Genomic DNA, 17,510 nt, shown 5'->3' on the forward strand with positions numbered 1-17,510 from the left:
GGGTGCATCCCAGTTCCGGCGAATACCTGAGCAGATGACTGATGGTCAGTATATCATTTATTTCGAAATCTCTTGAAGTTATGAACGACCTAAGATGCCGAAAGAAAAGCGTCACTGCGCCTGCATTGGGCCGTTGGTTTGGGAAAGAAAGACATCTTAAAGTGGCTATGAAGACAAGAAAGAACTGTGGTCAGTTTGAAAGAAGTAGACATTGCAAAACGACTCAGCTGCATATTTAAATGAAAGGTGTTGTTTAACCACAAAAACGCAAAAAAATAATGAAGAACTTTACATTTCCCTCCACAGCTGTCCAATATGGGCACTAGGGGCGGAATAGAGGCCAGCGATAAAAACACTGTTGTCCGTGTGACAATTTCGCCTTACCTTTTAACTGGTACGGCAAAACAGAAATAGAGGCCCCACTTCAATAACGCAGTCGTTATCCTTGGAGGGTGGTTTATTTGGCGGCCGCCAAAACGCAGAAAGAAGATTAAGTAACGTAATATATAATCACCGGAATGTGTCTATTGAGTTGCCGCCACAGCTCCAACTGTTGTCTTTATATATCAATTATTTATTTAATGTTTTATATAAAGTGAGTATCCCAGATATAGAGTAAAAGGAAGCTCTTGATGAACCAAACTTGTGTTTCGTCTTGATGGCCCCTTCAAGTTTGTTAAAATATTTATAGGGCTTCCCGAAGGTCCCAGGTACTCGGTGAATGAATACTTCGAAGCTTCCCCTTTGAAATGTTCACGCGCTGCCTGCGAACATATGGGCTGTGCGATTCTCAAGCTTTTGCTTTGAAATGTGCACGCAAGGTTCTCCTCCAATAAATACATAACTAAGTTTGTCTGTTTTAAGCGGAATATGTATACGCCTAAGTTTTCATAATTAGCGTGCGCGGATAGATAGGCGTTGACGGGAAAATATTTCGTGCCCAGACGCCATAGCGTTTTTCATTTCTTCATGCACGGCTCTAGGTCACAAGTTCTTCACGGCGTTTTTCCTAGCTATCCTGAACGGCTTCCGGAACGACACTTTAGGCTGTGCCTTCCGTGTCTATGGAAGAGCACATTACAAGTTGCCGGTTATGCGTCTCAGGATCGAGATCTTACCCTCCGATCTGTAGTGGCGCCCGACCCATCCCACGGCGCAAGGTCATCCAGAGACAGTCTCCTTAATAATACCGATATTACGGAACATTACCGCCTCTGCCGCCGAAAGATAGCACCCCGCGCCCGGGACTCACGACAGCCCAAAAGCAAGACTGCAGGCTCATAAAAACACATACCAACACCCAACCCGCCTGCACCTAATCTACCCAACACAAGTCCCATCCCCGAACTGCACCCTCTGCACAGCCCCAGCCACCCTATCCCACATTCTGTGGGCCTGCCCCCAAAACCCCTATCCCCGAATCACCACAGCTGAGCAGTGGAGAGAAGCACTGGCATCCCATGACAGGGTGGTACAGACCTCCCTGATCGCAGGGGCCGCCTCGGTCGTCGTTGGGCTGATAACAACGACCACCAACTTCTCACGCTAAAGACTAGCTCAGTTTAATAAAGTTTTGTCTCTCTCTCTCTCCGCGATGGGCGGGCAAGGTGAGGGAGAGTGCAACCACAAACAGGCTACTCCCTCTCACCAATGACATGCCCGTTATGCTGAAGGGAGATTTCCTCGTGGAAGCGGGAAGTGTGGAGTCATCCTGACTGCGATCCTACCTGATCAAGCGGTTTGGGTTAATATGTTACACAGACGAATTATAGCCCCGGCATGGCGGAGGCATAAACATCCCCTGATTGTCAGCTAGATCGAAACTCAAGTTCTTCCAAGTGCCGGTCAGCTTTTTGCTACGAAGTTTGCTGAATCAAAAATTACAAAAAGTGCCGCGTTTTATCATTACAAAGACTGCGCCCGAAGTCACCCGTTATGCTGCGTCCAACAAGTGATAGGGAACTGAATTTTGGCGTATTTTCATTTGTAGCATCCGCTTTCACTTCTAAGGCATGTGTTGTACTTGGGGGGGGGGGGGGAGGCGCGAGGGGGGGGGGGGGGGGGCATTCATTTCCTTGTCTAGGTGCAACATTTCTGATTTGATGTAATTAATTTGGCCCCAGCACTGTAATCGGGCATGGCCAGCGAGTGTGCAAGCATTGCCGATACTCGCCTGGTATTGCTCGGCTTCACAGCCTCGCGTCACCGCTCATATCAGGGCAGGGCAGGATTGTTGCTAAGAAGCGGAGAAAGTCCAATCAGAAGAGCTTTGGGGGCAATGGAATGGGTTTGAAATGTAGTGAAGGCGATATACTTTATGAAGTAGTTTTTAGAGGGCGCGCTTTGCTTCATCATAAGGGCTCTATAGTTGCTCAGAGAGATTAGGATGGCCCAATATGGAGTAAGATTAGAACGTTAATTTACCGGGTCAACAAACCTCCAGCACACATTTGTAAAGAATCAAGGAAGAACCAAAATCATTAAGCCTTATTCATACGCCTTTCACTATAAAGTGTGAAGCCTGGCTACATTATGGTCCCCATGCTGTTGTTTTTGCACTTGAAAAGAAATATATTCCGAGTTCTTCCTCATATTATTTGCGGTAGAGCCAACATAAGCTGAAGTACTGTTTCTTCATCAGTTTACTTTCGAAGAGTCGGTTGTTGGGTGAATTTGTTTTTCCAATATTTCCATCACTGCAGCATCATGACTAAAGGTTTTAGTATGGCACACATTTTCGTATGTTGATATCGTGACACCATTTTATTCCATTTATGTGCGGGGGCTGCAATTAAATATTTTCTCTATAAATCACCCACCCAAAAAATTTGCATATGTTGAAACATTTCTTTTCCGGAATATGAAACCTCGGTTATAATTTCGCCTTTCAAATGTTTCACTAGCCTACAATAAGGTTTAGGGGAATATTCATAGACCAGCGAGACTCAAATCTAACAACAGAATAAAGTGATTTAAAAGATTCTGACGGGACGTGTTTTTAACATGAAACGGTAATGTGGCATCCTATTCGTCACCACAAAATTCAGAGCCTAATCGGTTAACAACTTCCCAAACTCAACATGATTTCTGGATACCTTTGGAGACAACTTTGACTTCAACCCATGCTCAATTTATTTCGTGCAGCCTAGTATGAAGTGTTTCATAGAAACCTTCATTTTCTCTGCGACTCAGATCACCTCAACCACCTTGAACAACTACAACGTGGAGAGCGATGCAGTCGTCGTTTAACGCAAAACTATGGCCGACGAGTGGATGACCAGAATGATACTTCGAACAAATGAAACCTTATACCAGAAACCATGGGTGCCCAGAAAGAGAGAAAGTTCCAAAGCAGTGATTCACGTCGCTGTATTATTCGCTTGGGCTTTCATTGCGAAGAGACCGTTTCAACACTACTCATACACTCATTCTGTGCTGTGCCGTGGGTGCAGCCAGGATGACATTGAAAGGTGCAGCCAGGATGAAAGGTGCAGCCAGGATGACATTGAAAGGTGCAGCCAGGATGAAAGGTGCAGCCAGGATGAAAGGTGCAGCCAGGATGAAACGTTCAGCCAGGATGACATTGGAGGTTCAGCTCCCATGTGTACCGTGTTGCAGAGCGTTCGGGGACCCGACTTCAAACGCGCGCGCGGACAAGGGCCAGGTTGGCAAGCCCTTAACGGAACGAATAGGCGGGCACGTCGGTATGGGGGCTGCCTGTAAGCATAAAATGAGCAACCCTAGTGGAACGAATGCGCACATTCCAAATCGGGTCCTGTCAAACACAGTACACAGGGTACGCACGGCATGCTCAAACGCTCCATTGTCGCTCCACGAGGTAGTGGATGAGCTGCAGCGGTAAGGGTTGCAACCGTTTCTCCTTTGTTCGGTTGCTTTCGGGCGCTGGTTTTCTGCAAATGGCCGTTAATTTAAAATATAACCTTAAAAAATAGGTAATTGTTGAAGAAAGTGGTTATTATTTTAAATTCATATTTGTATTGTCTTTTTTGTGATGCGGTTGCTTGGGACTTCACGAGCATCACTGTAGATATCGGGTATGGCGGAGATGGTCGATTTTATTGGATGTACAAAAGGAGACAATTTGAAGCACATTAGTTTTTACCAGAAAAAAAACGACTCTGTTTATTCTGTTGTGTAATTCGGATATGCCGTTTGATTATCCAAATTGTGGCACAATATGAACAACGGGTAAACGGCATAATACGTCAACGCTCTGCATCCATATTATTACCCCACAGCTAGAACTAACAACTGAGAATAATTAATAGCCCCTACAACGAAACCGCGTAGCATCCCTACGAGACAATATGAGATATACAAGAAAATTCCGTTTCCTCCTGTCGTTTTAATCTATATGTAAAATCCACCAGTTAAATTCCGTACAAAGAGCAGAGGCCACTGGAACCTTTCCTACATAAGTGCTCTTCGATATACACAGAACTAAGAAACTCCGTTTCGAAATACCGCATCGCCATGAGCACCGCCTTCCGAGACTTCCGGAATGTGGCGTTACCTAGTACGAAGACCACTCTTAGCATTGGAGGGAATGGCCGCAAGCGCCAACCGACAGATCTAAAGAGGCATTCGCGATGTGCACCGCTTTATTATGTGCCAGCGTTGCTTTTGCTTGACTCTTACGGACACCTCCAAGGATCATGTACCCAATTTAGAGTTTTTATTCACGGCAAAATGAGGTTTGACCGGTCATAATGGCGCTGATTGTCACAGAATTTGTATGTTTCGCTTCAGTACTATGCGTTGTGCGGCACGCCAAGTGGGCTATTGTATAACTAAATTTGTATCGCTATGTTTCTAGAAAAACAAACATTTTTCATTTAAAACATTGCTTACACAGCTACATTGCTGCCTTTACCATATTAATAAAGCTTGCTGCCCACAAACGTTATGGTGTTTGAATAAATTGAAGTAATGCATTATGCGTCGGTCTGTAAAACACACCCCAGTTCCAAAGAAAGAATTCTCGTTATCATTAGTCATCACTTCCGTGTCTACGTACGCCGAAAAGCTTGTTTAAGGCCTCAGATTTAATTTAACGCCTCTCTGTATGCAACAGTTCAATGGTGAGTAGCACAGATGACCACCTAAGCAGCACGCGTATGCTAGCGACGAACAAAATTTCTCTAGTATGCCAGGAAGTACATCAAAAGAAAAAAATTACCCCACCTTCCCGCGAGGGTAACTATGTGGAGATGCGACGCATCTTGGGGGTTCACTTGGTGTTTCCGTTGGGTTGATTCTCTAATTGCGGGAAACGTGTGAGGAACGCGTATGATGTATTCCTTATTTAACACGCGGCGTAACGTTAACGATGACGGCCTTGTAGTCGCTGAAGTGTGCGCGCTCGCCTTCGCGGGTAGCGTCCGGAGCAGACTTGCGTTGACGGTGTTTAGCCGAAGCTTCGACCTGCCTACCGGCATGAGGCTTCGCTGCCCGCCGTTTACGTTGAGCAGCGGCTTCGGTCTGACGAACAGTACTTGGATCAGCAGCTCGGCGTTGGCGTTTAGCAGCGGCTTCACGTTGATGAAGTTTAGCATCGGCCGTTCGCTTCTCGCGTACGGCAGCGGCCTCACGCTGACGAAGTTCAGCACCGGCCGCTCGCTTCCACCGTTTGCGTTCGGTATCACGTTTACGAAGTTCGGAATCGGCTGCTCGCTTCAATCCTTTGCGTTCAGCATCACGTTCACGATGCTTCGCAGCCTTGTCTTCAGTGGTGCTAGCATTCCTGTTATCACAGTGATCGGTGCTTGTTACGGTTGCGCGGGCGATAGCAGAATTGTTAGGCTCCATTCAACGCATCGATGGAAATCAGAACGCCGGTGCTGGAACGACCGCGGCTATGACGCAACGTGGCGCGGCTATGACGCAACACAATCCACCACAATCCACTTTAATTCAATCCAATCCAATCCAAATCCAATCCAAGCCAAGCCAATCGAATCCAATCCAATGCCCCTCGCGAGAGAGTGTTCGCTATCGGAGAGGAGAGGGGGTGAGCGGCGGAGAGCGCAGCTCGCGCGGCGAGGAGAATGGGGAAGTGGTGTGGACGGACAACAACAACGCCGTATGGAGGGACAAGGCGAGTGAATGAGATGCAGTCGCATTTAAAAATCCCGCCTTTACTACCCACAACGGTAATAACTACACAATATTAAATTAATAAGGATGGTGAAACAGCACTTCACTTCTACATCGAGTGTCCGAAGCTTCACGGCCCGCAGTTGGCAAAAAAAAATTAATGTAAACTTATTACTACGAGGTTTACGTAAACCACTGAATCTCCTGGTAATATTAGTTCCCTCCAATCAGAATTTAGGACTGGAGCTGCACATAATTTGCACGCTAAGTGAGCTAATTTTTTTTCTGTACATTCAACAGAGCAACTTGTATATTTCGAGCTTGCAGCCGCGAGTAGCAACGCCTCCCAGCGGTGGAACGCCGAGCGTAGGAAAAAATGCTGTTCGCGCTTTTGCGATAGATGACACGACAATTCTGCAACATCAGACCGACAGGACCAGACAGCTGATCAAGAGGTACGGAAATTCGGTCGGGAAAGTTGGGGTAAACACAACAGTTGAAAAGCAGGTAAAAGCAGCAGAGACGACCAATTGGGTGCAGATAATGTAAGAAGAAAAAACCTTGGAGACTTATAGAACAGAGAAAGTAGAAAACAGGAAGGAAGGTTTCTATGGCAATACGCGAGGCAGTGCATTGCTTTTTGAAGCACGGGCGGTGTGTCTAAAAAAACTGGCATGCACGGCTAACTACAGGCAACAAGACGAAACTTGTGCATGCTGCAGCAGAGATCGGGAAACAATAGTGCATAATGTGATACACCGCACAAAGGTACGACCTCGACGGGGCAAAAGGGAAGCGACGTTGACGGAGGCTTTGTGATTTGGCGTGAGGGGAGCCTCAACTTCGGAGCCATAGAAGTGACGAAGAGGAGGCAGGAGTGGTGGTGGAAGAAAAGTAGGGAAGGAAGTGGGACGTAGGATGAGTAATATATAGAAATAGGATCAGAAGGGGGCCGCTAAACAGGAGTGCGAGGGCAGGAAGGGGGGGGGGGGGGCGATGGGAGTTTAAAATTGGGGGGGGGTGGAAGGGGATAACCCATTAAGTTAGAGAAGGGCAAACAAGTAGCATAGCTCAGACAAGTCGGTTGGTGACAACCGACATCCCGATAAAAAGGGAGGGCCTCCAATCATCATCATCATCAGTGAAAGTGTACACTGTAAGCCAGTTTTTCTATGCATGGGGCTGGTAGGGATCTCCGCTATTCCTATATCACGTAACTCGGCCTTGCACGACATCCTGTTCGTACAACACAACGCGAAAATGCAGTTACGATGGATTCGGGCTCATGCTGGGATTTCAGAGCACTCCCCTTGGACGCAATCCCGAGAGCTGGCTTCCTCGACAAAATCGCTCTCTGTCCTGTCAGCATGAGCCGTGTGCACTCAGCGAAGATTTCGAAAAGCTATAAAGACAACCAAAAGTCCTTTTTTTCTACTCAGCATGTTTCAACCAACAACAAAGCAGCACACATAGTTTCTTAATGATAAACAAATGTTACCCTAACCCCGGTGAGCACAAACTGCTTTCGGACACGAAAAAACGTCGCTGTATCACCAATGCTAAGATTTATGCGCCCATGCCGACCCTTAATCACGCAGTCACCTACCATATTTGCCGCCAATTTCTGCTTCCTCATACAGGTTCTCACTTACCTCGAACTCAATGCACCTTCAAAGAGGCTTTGAGGATAAGCCTGACTTTCCATGGCGCATTACTTCAATCTAAATAACGTTGCTCTCCTAATTCGGAAACAGTTCCCTGGGCTACGAAAATTTCAACTCACCGCCGTAGCAGTACCAATTCAGGCAACCTTGCGCATTCGGAAGACAATCAGGGCCGTCGTACGTACTACGCGATCTCAACAAAAATACACTTCTGCAAAGGACATGCTAGTAAGTTGAAAGCGTATCAAGGCGCAGGTGGAGCGGCGGTGTAGCAGCAGCCCAGCAACACATTTGATGTGAAAACAAAATATGCAAACTATTTATTCACGGGCAGCCTATAGATCGTACTCGAAGATGACAGCGCAACGTGGGACCTTCTGGTCACGACGAGTGGGTCTCAAAGCTGCAGGTGTAGTATCAGCTTTTGTGAAAACAAGCTATATTTCTATATGGATCTTTTTTTTTGCTCCGTACGCACAGAACGGTAATTTATACACAGCAATTTAGCGCCGTTTAGGCTCAAGTCAATATTGCCGCGAACCATACATTGGGTTTGTTTATTTGTGTTTTGCTTTTACCGCCCGGCTGTGCCGGTCTGCGTTATCTCTGCGCCAAGGGAAGCGCGTGTTCCATTCTTTCTTTCTGTGCCGCATGTGTCATCTGTTGTGATAGGGAGAGCATTCCGATTTAACGTGAACAGCCCAGAATAATCTTCTTGGATCTACTATGTTCTCGATGCGAATCGACGTTTCGAGAACCACGCGCGCCGAAAGATAAAAAGCCTGCAGTGCGGACGCCGGGGCATTCGATTCGACGACACTCGCCTGTGCAAGTCAGTTTGTTGACCGCTGCTTCGCCGCCTCTGTATTCTTTTGAGTTGATAGGGGAGCAGAAGTTCGCTCCAATAAACGCGTTTCTCATTCAAGACAACTGCATCGTCCTTGTCTTCGCGACATCTGGTAGAGGTGCTGGGTACTAAGCCTTTATGCTCTCTACGTCATCTCGAAGCCGCCAAGCCAGTCCAACCAGAGAAAGCCCCCGACTGCAAGGATTGCTACCCGAGTTCGGTCTTCTGCCAGAAGGGCCCAAGAGAAGGAACGCTGCAACCAACACCATGGTGCAAGAAACAACGTCGCCAATCATCCTGCAGCAGCCCCGAGAACCGCCATCGATCCGGGGAGCCCCCGCTGAAGACCCCGAAGAATGGTTGGAGAAGCTGGAGCGCGTCCGCATCTTGAACAGGTGGAACGACGAAGAAACTTTCCGGCATGTCTTCTTTTACTTAGAAGCTGCTGCTCGAACTTGGTTTCGAGAACCATGAGAGCTCTTTGACCGACTGGACTCAATTCAAGAGGGAGTTCCTTAAGACCTTTACTACCGTGGTGAGAAAAGAGCGAGCTGCGCTTTTGCTTGAAACTCGAACGCAGCACCCCAACGAAGGAGTCGTGATTTTCGTTGAGGAGATGAAGCGACTTTTTCGTCGTGCAGACCCTGAAATGACCGAGGAAAAGAAGCTCAGGTTTCTAATGTGAGGAGTGAAGGAAGAGCGTTTTGCTTGTCTAGTCCGTAACCCTCCGAAGACAGTGGCGGAATTCGCGTCTGAGGCGGCCGCGATGGAGAAGACGCTAGAAATTCGAACGAGGCAGTACGACTGCCCTGTCAACGCGCTGTTCTCGGAGACCATCGGTGCCGCAAATGGAAGCTCCGATACATTGCGAGAGACCATCCGAGCAGTGGTCAGGGAGGAGCTTCGGAAGCTTTTTCCAACGACGCCGCAACCTCAAGTGGCTTCCTTGACCGACGTAATCCGAGAAGAAGTCCAAAACGCACTGGGAACTTCTACGCCGTTGGAAGCACCCCGCGAACCACAAGCCATGACCTACTCCTCGGCTGTTCGTCAACCCCGCGCTGCTCCAACCAGTCGTCAAGAGGCCGAGCCATACCGCCGTCCAACGCCGCCCGCCCGACGCCCTGTAGACCAATACCAGACGCCAAGGAAGACCGACGTGTGGCGAACGCCCGATAATCGCCCGCTGTGCTACCACTGCGGAGAGGCCGACCACATCTACCGTCGCTGTCCCTACAAGAGGCTCGGTTTGCGAGGGTTCTCCGTCGACGCCCCACGCCCCCGATACGGCCAGCGCACTGCTGAGATCGAAGAATACCTCTCCAACACCAACCGAGGACCAGCCCGCTTCAACCGCTCACCGTCGCCCTACCCGTCTCAGTCACCGAACCGCCGCAGCACTGCTGACTTCTCACGTGGAAGGTCTCCCAGCCCACGTGGGGGAAACTAAAAGCAGCAACTTCGGGAGGTAAAGTTGCACAACAGCGGAAAAATGAAAACCCTCCAACGACGCAGCGACTCGCTGAAGACCATCATTCACGACATGCCCTCATCCCGACGACCCGACCTAGCCCTAACGAGACTCCTGAACACGACGACAGCTACACGGCGCGACGCGTACCCGACCTGACCGAGACGTCCGTTGAGAAGACGACGACAACGACGATGCACACTGCCCGACCGTCAACACGTACAAGCAGAGATACGACGCCCCGACGAACCCGGAACTCGAGGAAGACTGCATCTGACGTCAAGGTGTCCATCGACGGCTTTGACGTAGTCGCCCTCGTAGACACGGGAGCTGACTATTCGGTAATGAGCGGACCATTTGCCTCTAAACTGAAGAAAGTTATGACCAGATGGGACGGTCCGCACATACGCACAGCAGGAGGCCACCTCGTGACGCCAAGTGGAACGTGCACATCGCGCGTCACCATAGACGGCACAACGTACCCTGCGGCGTTCGTCAATCTGCCTAGCTGATCCCGCGACGTAATTCTTGGAATGGACTTTTTGATGGACAACGGTGCAATAATCGATCTGCAGACTAAGTCAATAACTTTTTCCCCCAATCACTCCATGACGCCGGAACCGAACCCCGAACGACGGGCTGCTGTAAGGATTGCCGATGATCATGTCACCCTGCCACACCGCGCAAGCTTGATGGTCGCAGTCTAATGTGAAGATGCTGCTCCTGACGTCGACGCTATCGTAGACACTGATCAAAGGGTGCTTCTCGACCGTGGTGTGTCGGTCGCAAGAGGCATTGCGCGCTTCAAGGAACACCAATCCCACATTCTGGTTACTAATTTCACCAAGGAGTACCAGCATTTAAACAAGGGCGCGGCAATTGCATTCCTCGAAGAAGCGCAAGAAGCAAGTGACGTAATCGCGGTCGCCGACTTTGAACGCACACCCGTAGAAACCTTCAAGCTCCCGCAGCCCTTCGACGTGAATCCGGCGCTACCGCAAGAACAACGGAACAAATTATTGGCTTTGCTGCGTCGCTATAGCGAATGTTTTTCGTCGAGCGCAAAACTACGTCAGACCTCTCTAGCGAAGCACCGAATAATAACCGAAGACGGAGCCCGACCTACCCGACAGTCACCGTACCGCGTCTCTTCACACGAACGGGAAGCCATCCGGACTCAAGTCGACGACATGCTCAGCGACGACATTATACAGCCATCGAAAAGCCCCTGGGCTGCGCCCGTCGTACTCGTAAAGAAAAAAGACGGCACATAAGGTTTTGTGTTGACTACCGGCGACTGAACAAACTCACGAAAAAGGACGTGTACCCCCTCCCCCGAATCGACGACGCCCTCGACCACCTCTGCCACGCGAAGTACTTCTCATCGATGGACCTGAAGACCGGCTACTGGCAAATTGAAGTGGACGAGAGAGACCGAGAGAAGACTGCATTTATAACCCCAGACGGCCTATACGAGTTCAAGGTGATGCCGTTTGGGCTGTGCACAGGACCAGCGACGTTTCAAAGAGTCATGGACACTGTGCTAGCTGGCCTTAAGTGGCACACCTGCCTCGTATACCTCGACGACGTAGTGGTATTCGCCCGGACTTTCGACGAACACCTTGCAAGGTTGGAGTCTGTACTAGAGGCCATTCGTACGTCGGGGTTGACGCTGAAGCCTGAAAAGTGCCGTTTCGTATACGGGGAACTCAAGTTCTTGGGCCACGTCGTCAACGCCGCGGGAGTCCTACCTGACCCGGCAAAAACTTCAGCCATTGCGAACTTCCCAAGGCCGAAAGACAAGAAGGGCGTGCGAAGATTTCTCGGGCTGTGCGCATACTACCGGCGTTTCGTCGCAAACTTCGCACGCATTGCAGAGCCACTCACGTGATTGACGAAAGATAGCACCCCTTTCAGCTGAGAAAACGACCAAGAAAAAGCATTCTGCGAGCTGCAAAAACGCCTGCAAAGCCCGCCCGTGCTGGCTCATTTCGACGAAAATGCCGAAACGGAAATGCACACGGACGCCAGTGATATAGGCTTGGGTGCCGTCCTTGTCCAAAAGCAAAGCGGCTGCGAAAGGGTAATCGCCTATGCCAGCCGTGGTCTGTCGAAGGAGGAGAAAAACTATTCTGCCTCTGAGAAAGAGTGCCTGGCTATTATATGGGCGATTTCAAAATTTCGCCCATACGTGTATGGAAGGCCATTCAAGGTTGTAACAGACCACCATGCGCTGGGTTGGCTCGCCAATTTGAAGGACCCCTCTGGCCGTCTTGGGCGGTGGAGCTTGCGCCTGCAGGAGTTCGACGTTACAGTCGTTTATAAATCCGGCAGGAAACACTCCGACGCCGACTGCCTGTCCCGCGCCCCCGTCGACCCACCACCACAAGACGCTGATGAAGACAGCGCGTTCTTCGGGATCGTGACGGAGAGCGACCTAGCCGCCCAGCAGCGTGCCGACCCCGACTTACGCGTCATAATCGAGTACCTCGAGGGATGCAACGTTGCCGTTCCTAGGATCTTCAAACGCAGCTTACCAGCATTCAGCCTCAGAAACTCCGTCCTCGTGAAGAAGAATTTCAGCCCCGGAACAAGAGCGAATTACCTTCTCGTCATCCCCACGGACCTTCGTGACGAAATTTTGGAAGCGTGCCAAGACGACCCGTCTTCCAGACATCTCGGCACAGCCCGCACTATTGGAAAAATCAAGGCGAGGTACTACTGGCCCGGCCTTACCTCTGACATCACCCACTACGTCCGGAGCTGCTCTGACTGCCAGCGACAAAAAACGCCGCCGACAAGACCCGCCGGACTTCTGCAACCTATCGCCGTCCCTTCGAGACCATTTCAACAAATTGGAATGGACCTTTTAGGCCCGTTCCCTACGTCACGATCACAGAACAAGTGGATTGTCGTAGCGACAGAGTACATGACGCGCTACGCAGAGACCGCCGCTCTTCCGAGGGGGACTGCACAAGAAGTAGCAAAATTCTTTATAAGCCAAGTTGTGCTGCGACATGGAGCCCCGGAAGTCCTAATCACCGACCGCGGAACGGCATTTACTGCGGAGCTGATGCAAGGAGTATTACGCTACAACAACACGGATCACGGAAGAACGACGGCGTACCACCCCCAAACGAGCGGACTAACAGAACGTCTGAACAAGACAATCGCAGATATGCTGTCAATGTACGTTGACGTTGAACATCAGACTTGGGACGAAGTGCTCCCGTATGTCACGTTTGCGTACAACACGGCTATCCAGGAGACGACGCAGCTGACGCCGTTCGAGCTGGTCTACGGTAGAAGGCCGACTACGATGCTCGACGCCATGCTTCCGCACGTAGAAGACGACGACCTTAACGCCGACGTCCACGGATATCTTCAACGTGCGGAGGAGGCCCGCCAGCTCGCTCGAGTTCGTATAACGGACCAGCAGCTGGTGGATGCGGGCCGTAACAACCTCCGACGCCGAGACGCCGAGTACCAACCAGGGGATCGTGTGTGGGTTTGGACTCCCATCCGACGACGCGGACTCAGTGAGAAGCTCCTGCGACGCTATTTTGGACCCTACCAGATTCTACGACGTGTTGGCCAACTTACCTACGAAGTGATCCCTGATGGTGACTCCGGCACATCACGACAACGCAGGCGGCCTGAAGTCGTCCACGTGGTTCGCTTAAAACCTTTCTACGGACGATGACGAACTTTTATTTTCATTTGTTCGGACTGTCGCTTATGTTAGCATCGGGTCGATGCACTCTTAGAGGGGGGTAATGCCGCGAACCATACATTGGGATTGTTTATGTGTGTTTTGCTTTTACCGCCCGGCTGCGCCGGTCTGCGTTATCGCTGCGCCAAGGGAAGCGCGTGTTCCATTCTTTCTTTCTGTGCCGCATGTGTCATCTGATGTGATAGGGAGAGCATTCCGATTTAACGTGAACAGCCCAGAATAATCTTCTTGGATCTACTATGTTCTCGATGCGAATCGACGTTTCGAGAACCACGCGCGCCGAAAGATAAAAAGCCTGCAGTGCGGACGCCGGGGCATTCGATTCGACGACACTCGCCTGTGCAAGTCACTTTGTTGACCGCTGCTTCGCCGCCTCTGTATTCTTTTGAGTTGTTAGGGGAGCACAAGTTCGCTCCAATAAACGTGTTTCTCATTCAAGACAACTGCATCGTCCTTGTCTTCGCGACAGTATATACTATATTTGTGTAATATTACATCCAGGAATAAAATCATTGACGGCATTTAGTATTACTAATAAAAAAGTGCCTGGTGCTACTTTTGATTCGTCAGCCTTTTGTGCCTGTAGGCAAATATCATTAAAGTTATTAGGAATCATTCTTGGCGGTTCTTCGTCTGTTGGAATAGCTTCAAAATAATTCCAGATTTGCCTGTGTAACACACACATTAACAAGTATTTCTGTCTGCTACACAATTGTAACCTTGGCACGTGCATCGATACTCCATAGAAATGTTGTAGACCCGCGTTTTAAGCGTGAATGCAACTTCATTATTTTTGCAGCATGGCTACAGTACACCTGAATCAGCAGTGTATATTCGCATTAGGAGACTTCAAACTTCAAACCGGCTAGAAATTAAAATATTATCGGAAGTAACAAGTCGCCCAGGCGTTAGCCATTTGGTCGTAACTCCCCGTTTTGCATCAAAAGCCGGAATTCTTCTGAACATGAAAGTTGAACGGAGTGAATGACCCTGACAACAGCCCTGGCATTGGGAATGAGATGCCAAATCCGTAACATGCATGCAATCAGAAAATGAATTAGCGGAATTTGTTCTCTGTACCTACTCTTGTTGATTAACCCCGCCATAATATGCAAGAAAGGGTCATTATTCGTTAAATCTTCTTTAATTTGTATCGCTATTGAAAGGTTAGAATCCGGTACTTTTGTGAAGTCGTTCAATTTTTACGACAAGTTAAGGTTTTTACAAGTCAGTGTGCTATGGAAAAGGCCTAAAATTCTTTTCAGCGTACTAAAAGCTTGCCAAATCAGTAAATTGAGAGTTTACATATTACCGTATGAAAGTAGGGAAACCTTCCAAATTACCCCAAAATTGCTGCAACTCATGTTATTACGTAAAATATTAGGGAGGATGTTGAAGGGCGCATTAAAATTACGAATTCTAGTGAAATTATTGCAGCAAGATGAGATGTGTATCTGCTTTCCCTGAGTTACGGTGTGGTACTCAGCTGATATTTTTGAAAAACGTAAAACATAGGCCAAATAAAAGAAAAGAACATTTTGCAGTAGCTCGCAGAAATACCTACGTGTTTAAAAATACAAGGAGCGCTCCTTGCCTTTTTTAGGCTTGAAATCGACCCCGCCTTTCCGCTACAAAATGTAGTTGTATGCAGGGAAGAAAGGGCAGGGAAGAAAGGGCAGATTTTCCTTGAAGCTGCTAACATCCGGAATGTCCTGAGGTCCTGGGGGTCATTGTACCATATCTCAAAATTCCAGGTCAATGTCCTGCCAGTTTTCCAGTAAAAATGCGAGTCATTCAAGGCCGCGAAATGAGGATGCTTGAATAGAACTTTCACTCTCTGCACTTCGCCAATTGCGCTGAATACTTCCTCTGAAAATTTAATATAATGTGTCGATATTGTTACGGGGAAAATGTTACGGGGAATTTAATTACCCCGCACCTCTACCAAAAGATGTTACGGGGAAAATGGTATATTGCAGAGGTAATTAAATATGCCACACGGTGGGAACACAGTAGCACACAGTCTCAAGTGGGTGCAGCCAGAGAGCGAGATGGTTCGTCCTCTTCCTCCTCGTCGGTGAACCGTCCACCGCACCAGCTGTCCGGGCTGGGCCCAATCCCTCGGTGTCCATATTCCTTTCAGAGGGTACATGCCCAACCCGTGACAATATGCACAATCGGAATATAAAATTCTCTGTACGCAAAAAAAAAGGAAAAGTTCCAAATGTTCGTTCAGACTCTACAAGCGGTATGTTACGAAACCTGCCCGTACTTTCTTCGTGAACTTGCCTCAATCTCCATTCGTTCGTTGCGAGTAATCTAATCATTATTTTGATTGTAAGACCAAAACATGAAATACTTTCGATGACCTGACCTCCAAATAAGCATTGAAAAATTGATTGATTGTAGGATGCAACGCGCAGACGCAACGGTGGCAATGAGGCTCGCCGTAGTTTGTGGCTCCAGATTAATTTTGACCACCTGGGGATCTCTAACGTGCCCCGAAATCTCGTACACACGTTTGTTTTTGCTTTTCGCCTCCATCAGAAAAGCGGCCGCCGCGGCCGGGAATCGAACCCGTGATCTTGTGCTCAGCAGCGCAATGCCTTAGCCACTGAGCCACCGCGGCGGGTAGCAATAGAAACAACTATAAGCGATTCCATGTGCTGCTTTGGATGTAGACTATGCTCCGTGTTTCTACGTGTGAATAAGTCTTAATGCCTTATTAACAAACTCGTACACTGATTGATGTGTTGTACACGGTGCAGTAGTAAATTATTAGGAATCTTGAAAAGCGCTGCGTTTATGAAACGCAATTTTGTTGGGACACACTGTTTCGAAATAGGTTGGCAAGTTATGAGGCATATGAACCGAATTTCTATTGCTTGTCTTTCTTTGATCATCGTGAAGTTATAAATGTGTCTAGTTTTTTCTCCGATGAAACCATGTGCAATACAGTGATTAACAAACTTCCACAAAACATAGTCAAAGCTGGATGTAGGGATTTGTATAAAAACAGAAGAAATACCGGACAATAATTTCGGCCTAGAATTTCCGTTTCATAATTATTCAGCAGTCGTTATGCTCTTTCAACCTATAATTCAGGAAATTTCGACTCTGGCGAAGTCTTAAATCACAAAAAATGTTCGCCTCAGCAGTTCATAATATACGACGAAATAATACTTTCGACATCCACTCTAAGAATGTTCACAAAATACTTGTAGAGCGGATGCTCCAGGTGACTGATTAATATAGTAAATGAAATAAATTCAAAATGTCGCTAACCTGGCTAATTTTTGTTATGTACATAAGTTGCCTATTTGCAAGCACCCTACAACGGCTGAGGAATTGAGGCCTTCGTTAGGTCAGGTGGTTTAGTTGTTCCACTTTGCACTATGCAGGAACCAGCCTTGAAGTATCCCGCCACACGGCGATAGCACCGGGCTGTCCTTTAAGATCTTGTCCGAACTAGCAAAGGTACTCCGCATTGCCACTATAGGAGACCATGAAAATTTCGAGCTTCAAATATAAAAACTTGTCATTAAAACTTTTGAGCTGTGAATTCGCTAGTTTGTTGTGTACACATATGGCACACGGAGGCAAATAAGAAGCGGGATTAAATAAAAGAGGGGATCTGAGAATATTGTATGTTTGTAACATGGAATGCATAAAACACAC

The 17,510-nt window shown here is 48.4% G+C and overlaps 1 protein-coding gene across 1 annotated transcript in view; it reads left to right on the forward strand.

Annotated features, from left to right (window-relative positions):
• The window catches only part of LOC144148371 (uncharacterized), a 33,807-nt gene extending 30,084 nt beyond the window's left edge, over positions 1 to 3,723 (forward strand). Inside the window, exon 3 of the mRNA XM_077679915.1 lies at positions 3,453 to 3,723. Within this exon, the coding sequence (XP_077536041.1) occupies positions 3,453 to 3,723 (271 nt within the window). The remainder of the gene's footprint in view (positions 1 to 3,452) is intronic.
• The last annotated feature ends 13,787 nt before the right edge of the window (positions 3,724 to 17,510 follow it).

This window comes from Haemaphysalis longicornis, unplaced genomic scaffold, assembly GCF_048455015.1.
Source record: "Haemaphysalis longicornis isolate Haplotype H1 unplaced genomic scaffold, Haemaphysalis longicornis Haplotype H1 scaffold_8, whole genome shotgun sequence".
In the NCBI taxonomy this organism is placed as follows: Eukaryota; Metazoa; Arthropoda; class Arachnida; order Ixodida; family Ixodidae; genus Haemaphysalis; species Haemaphysalis longicornis.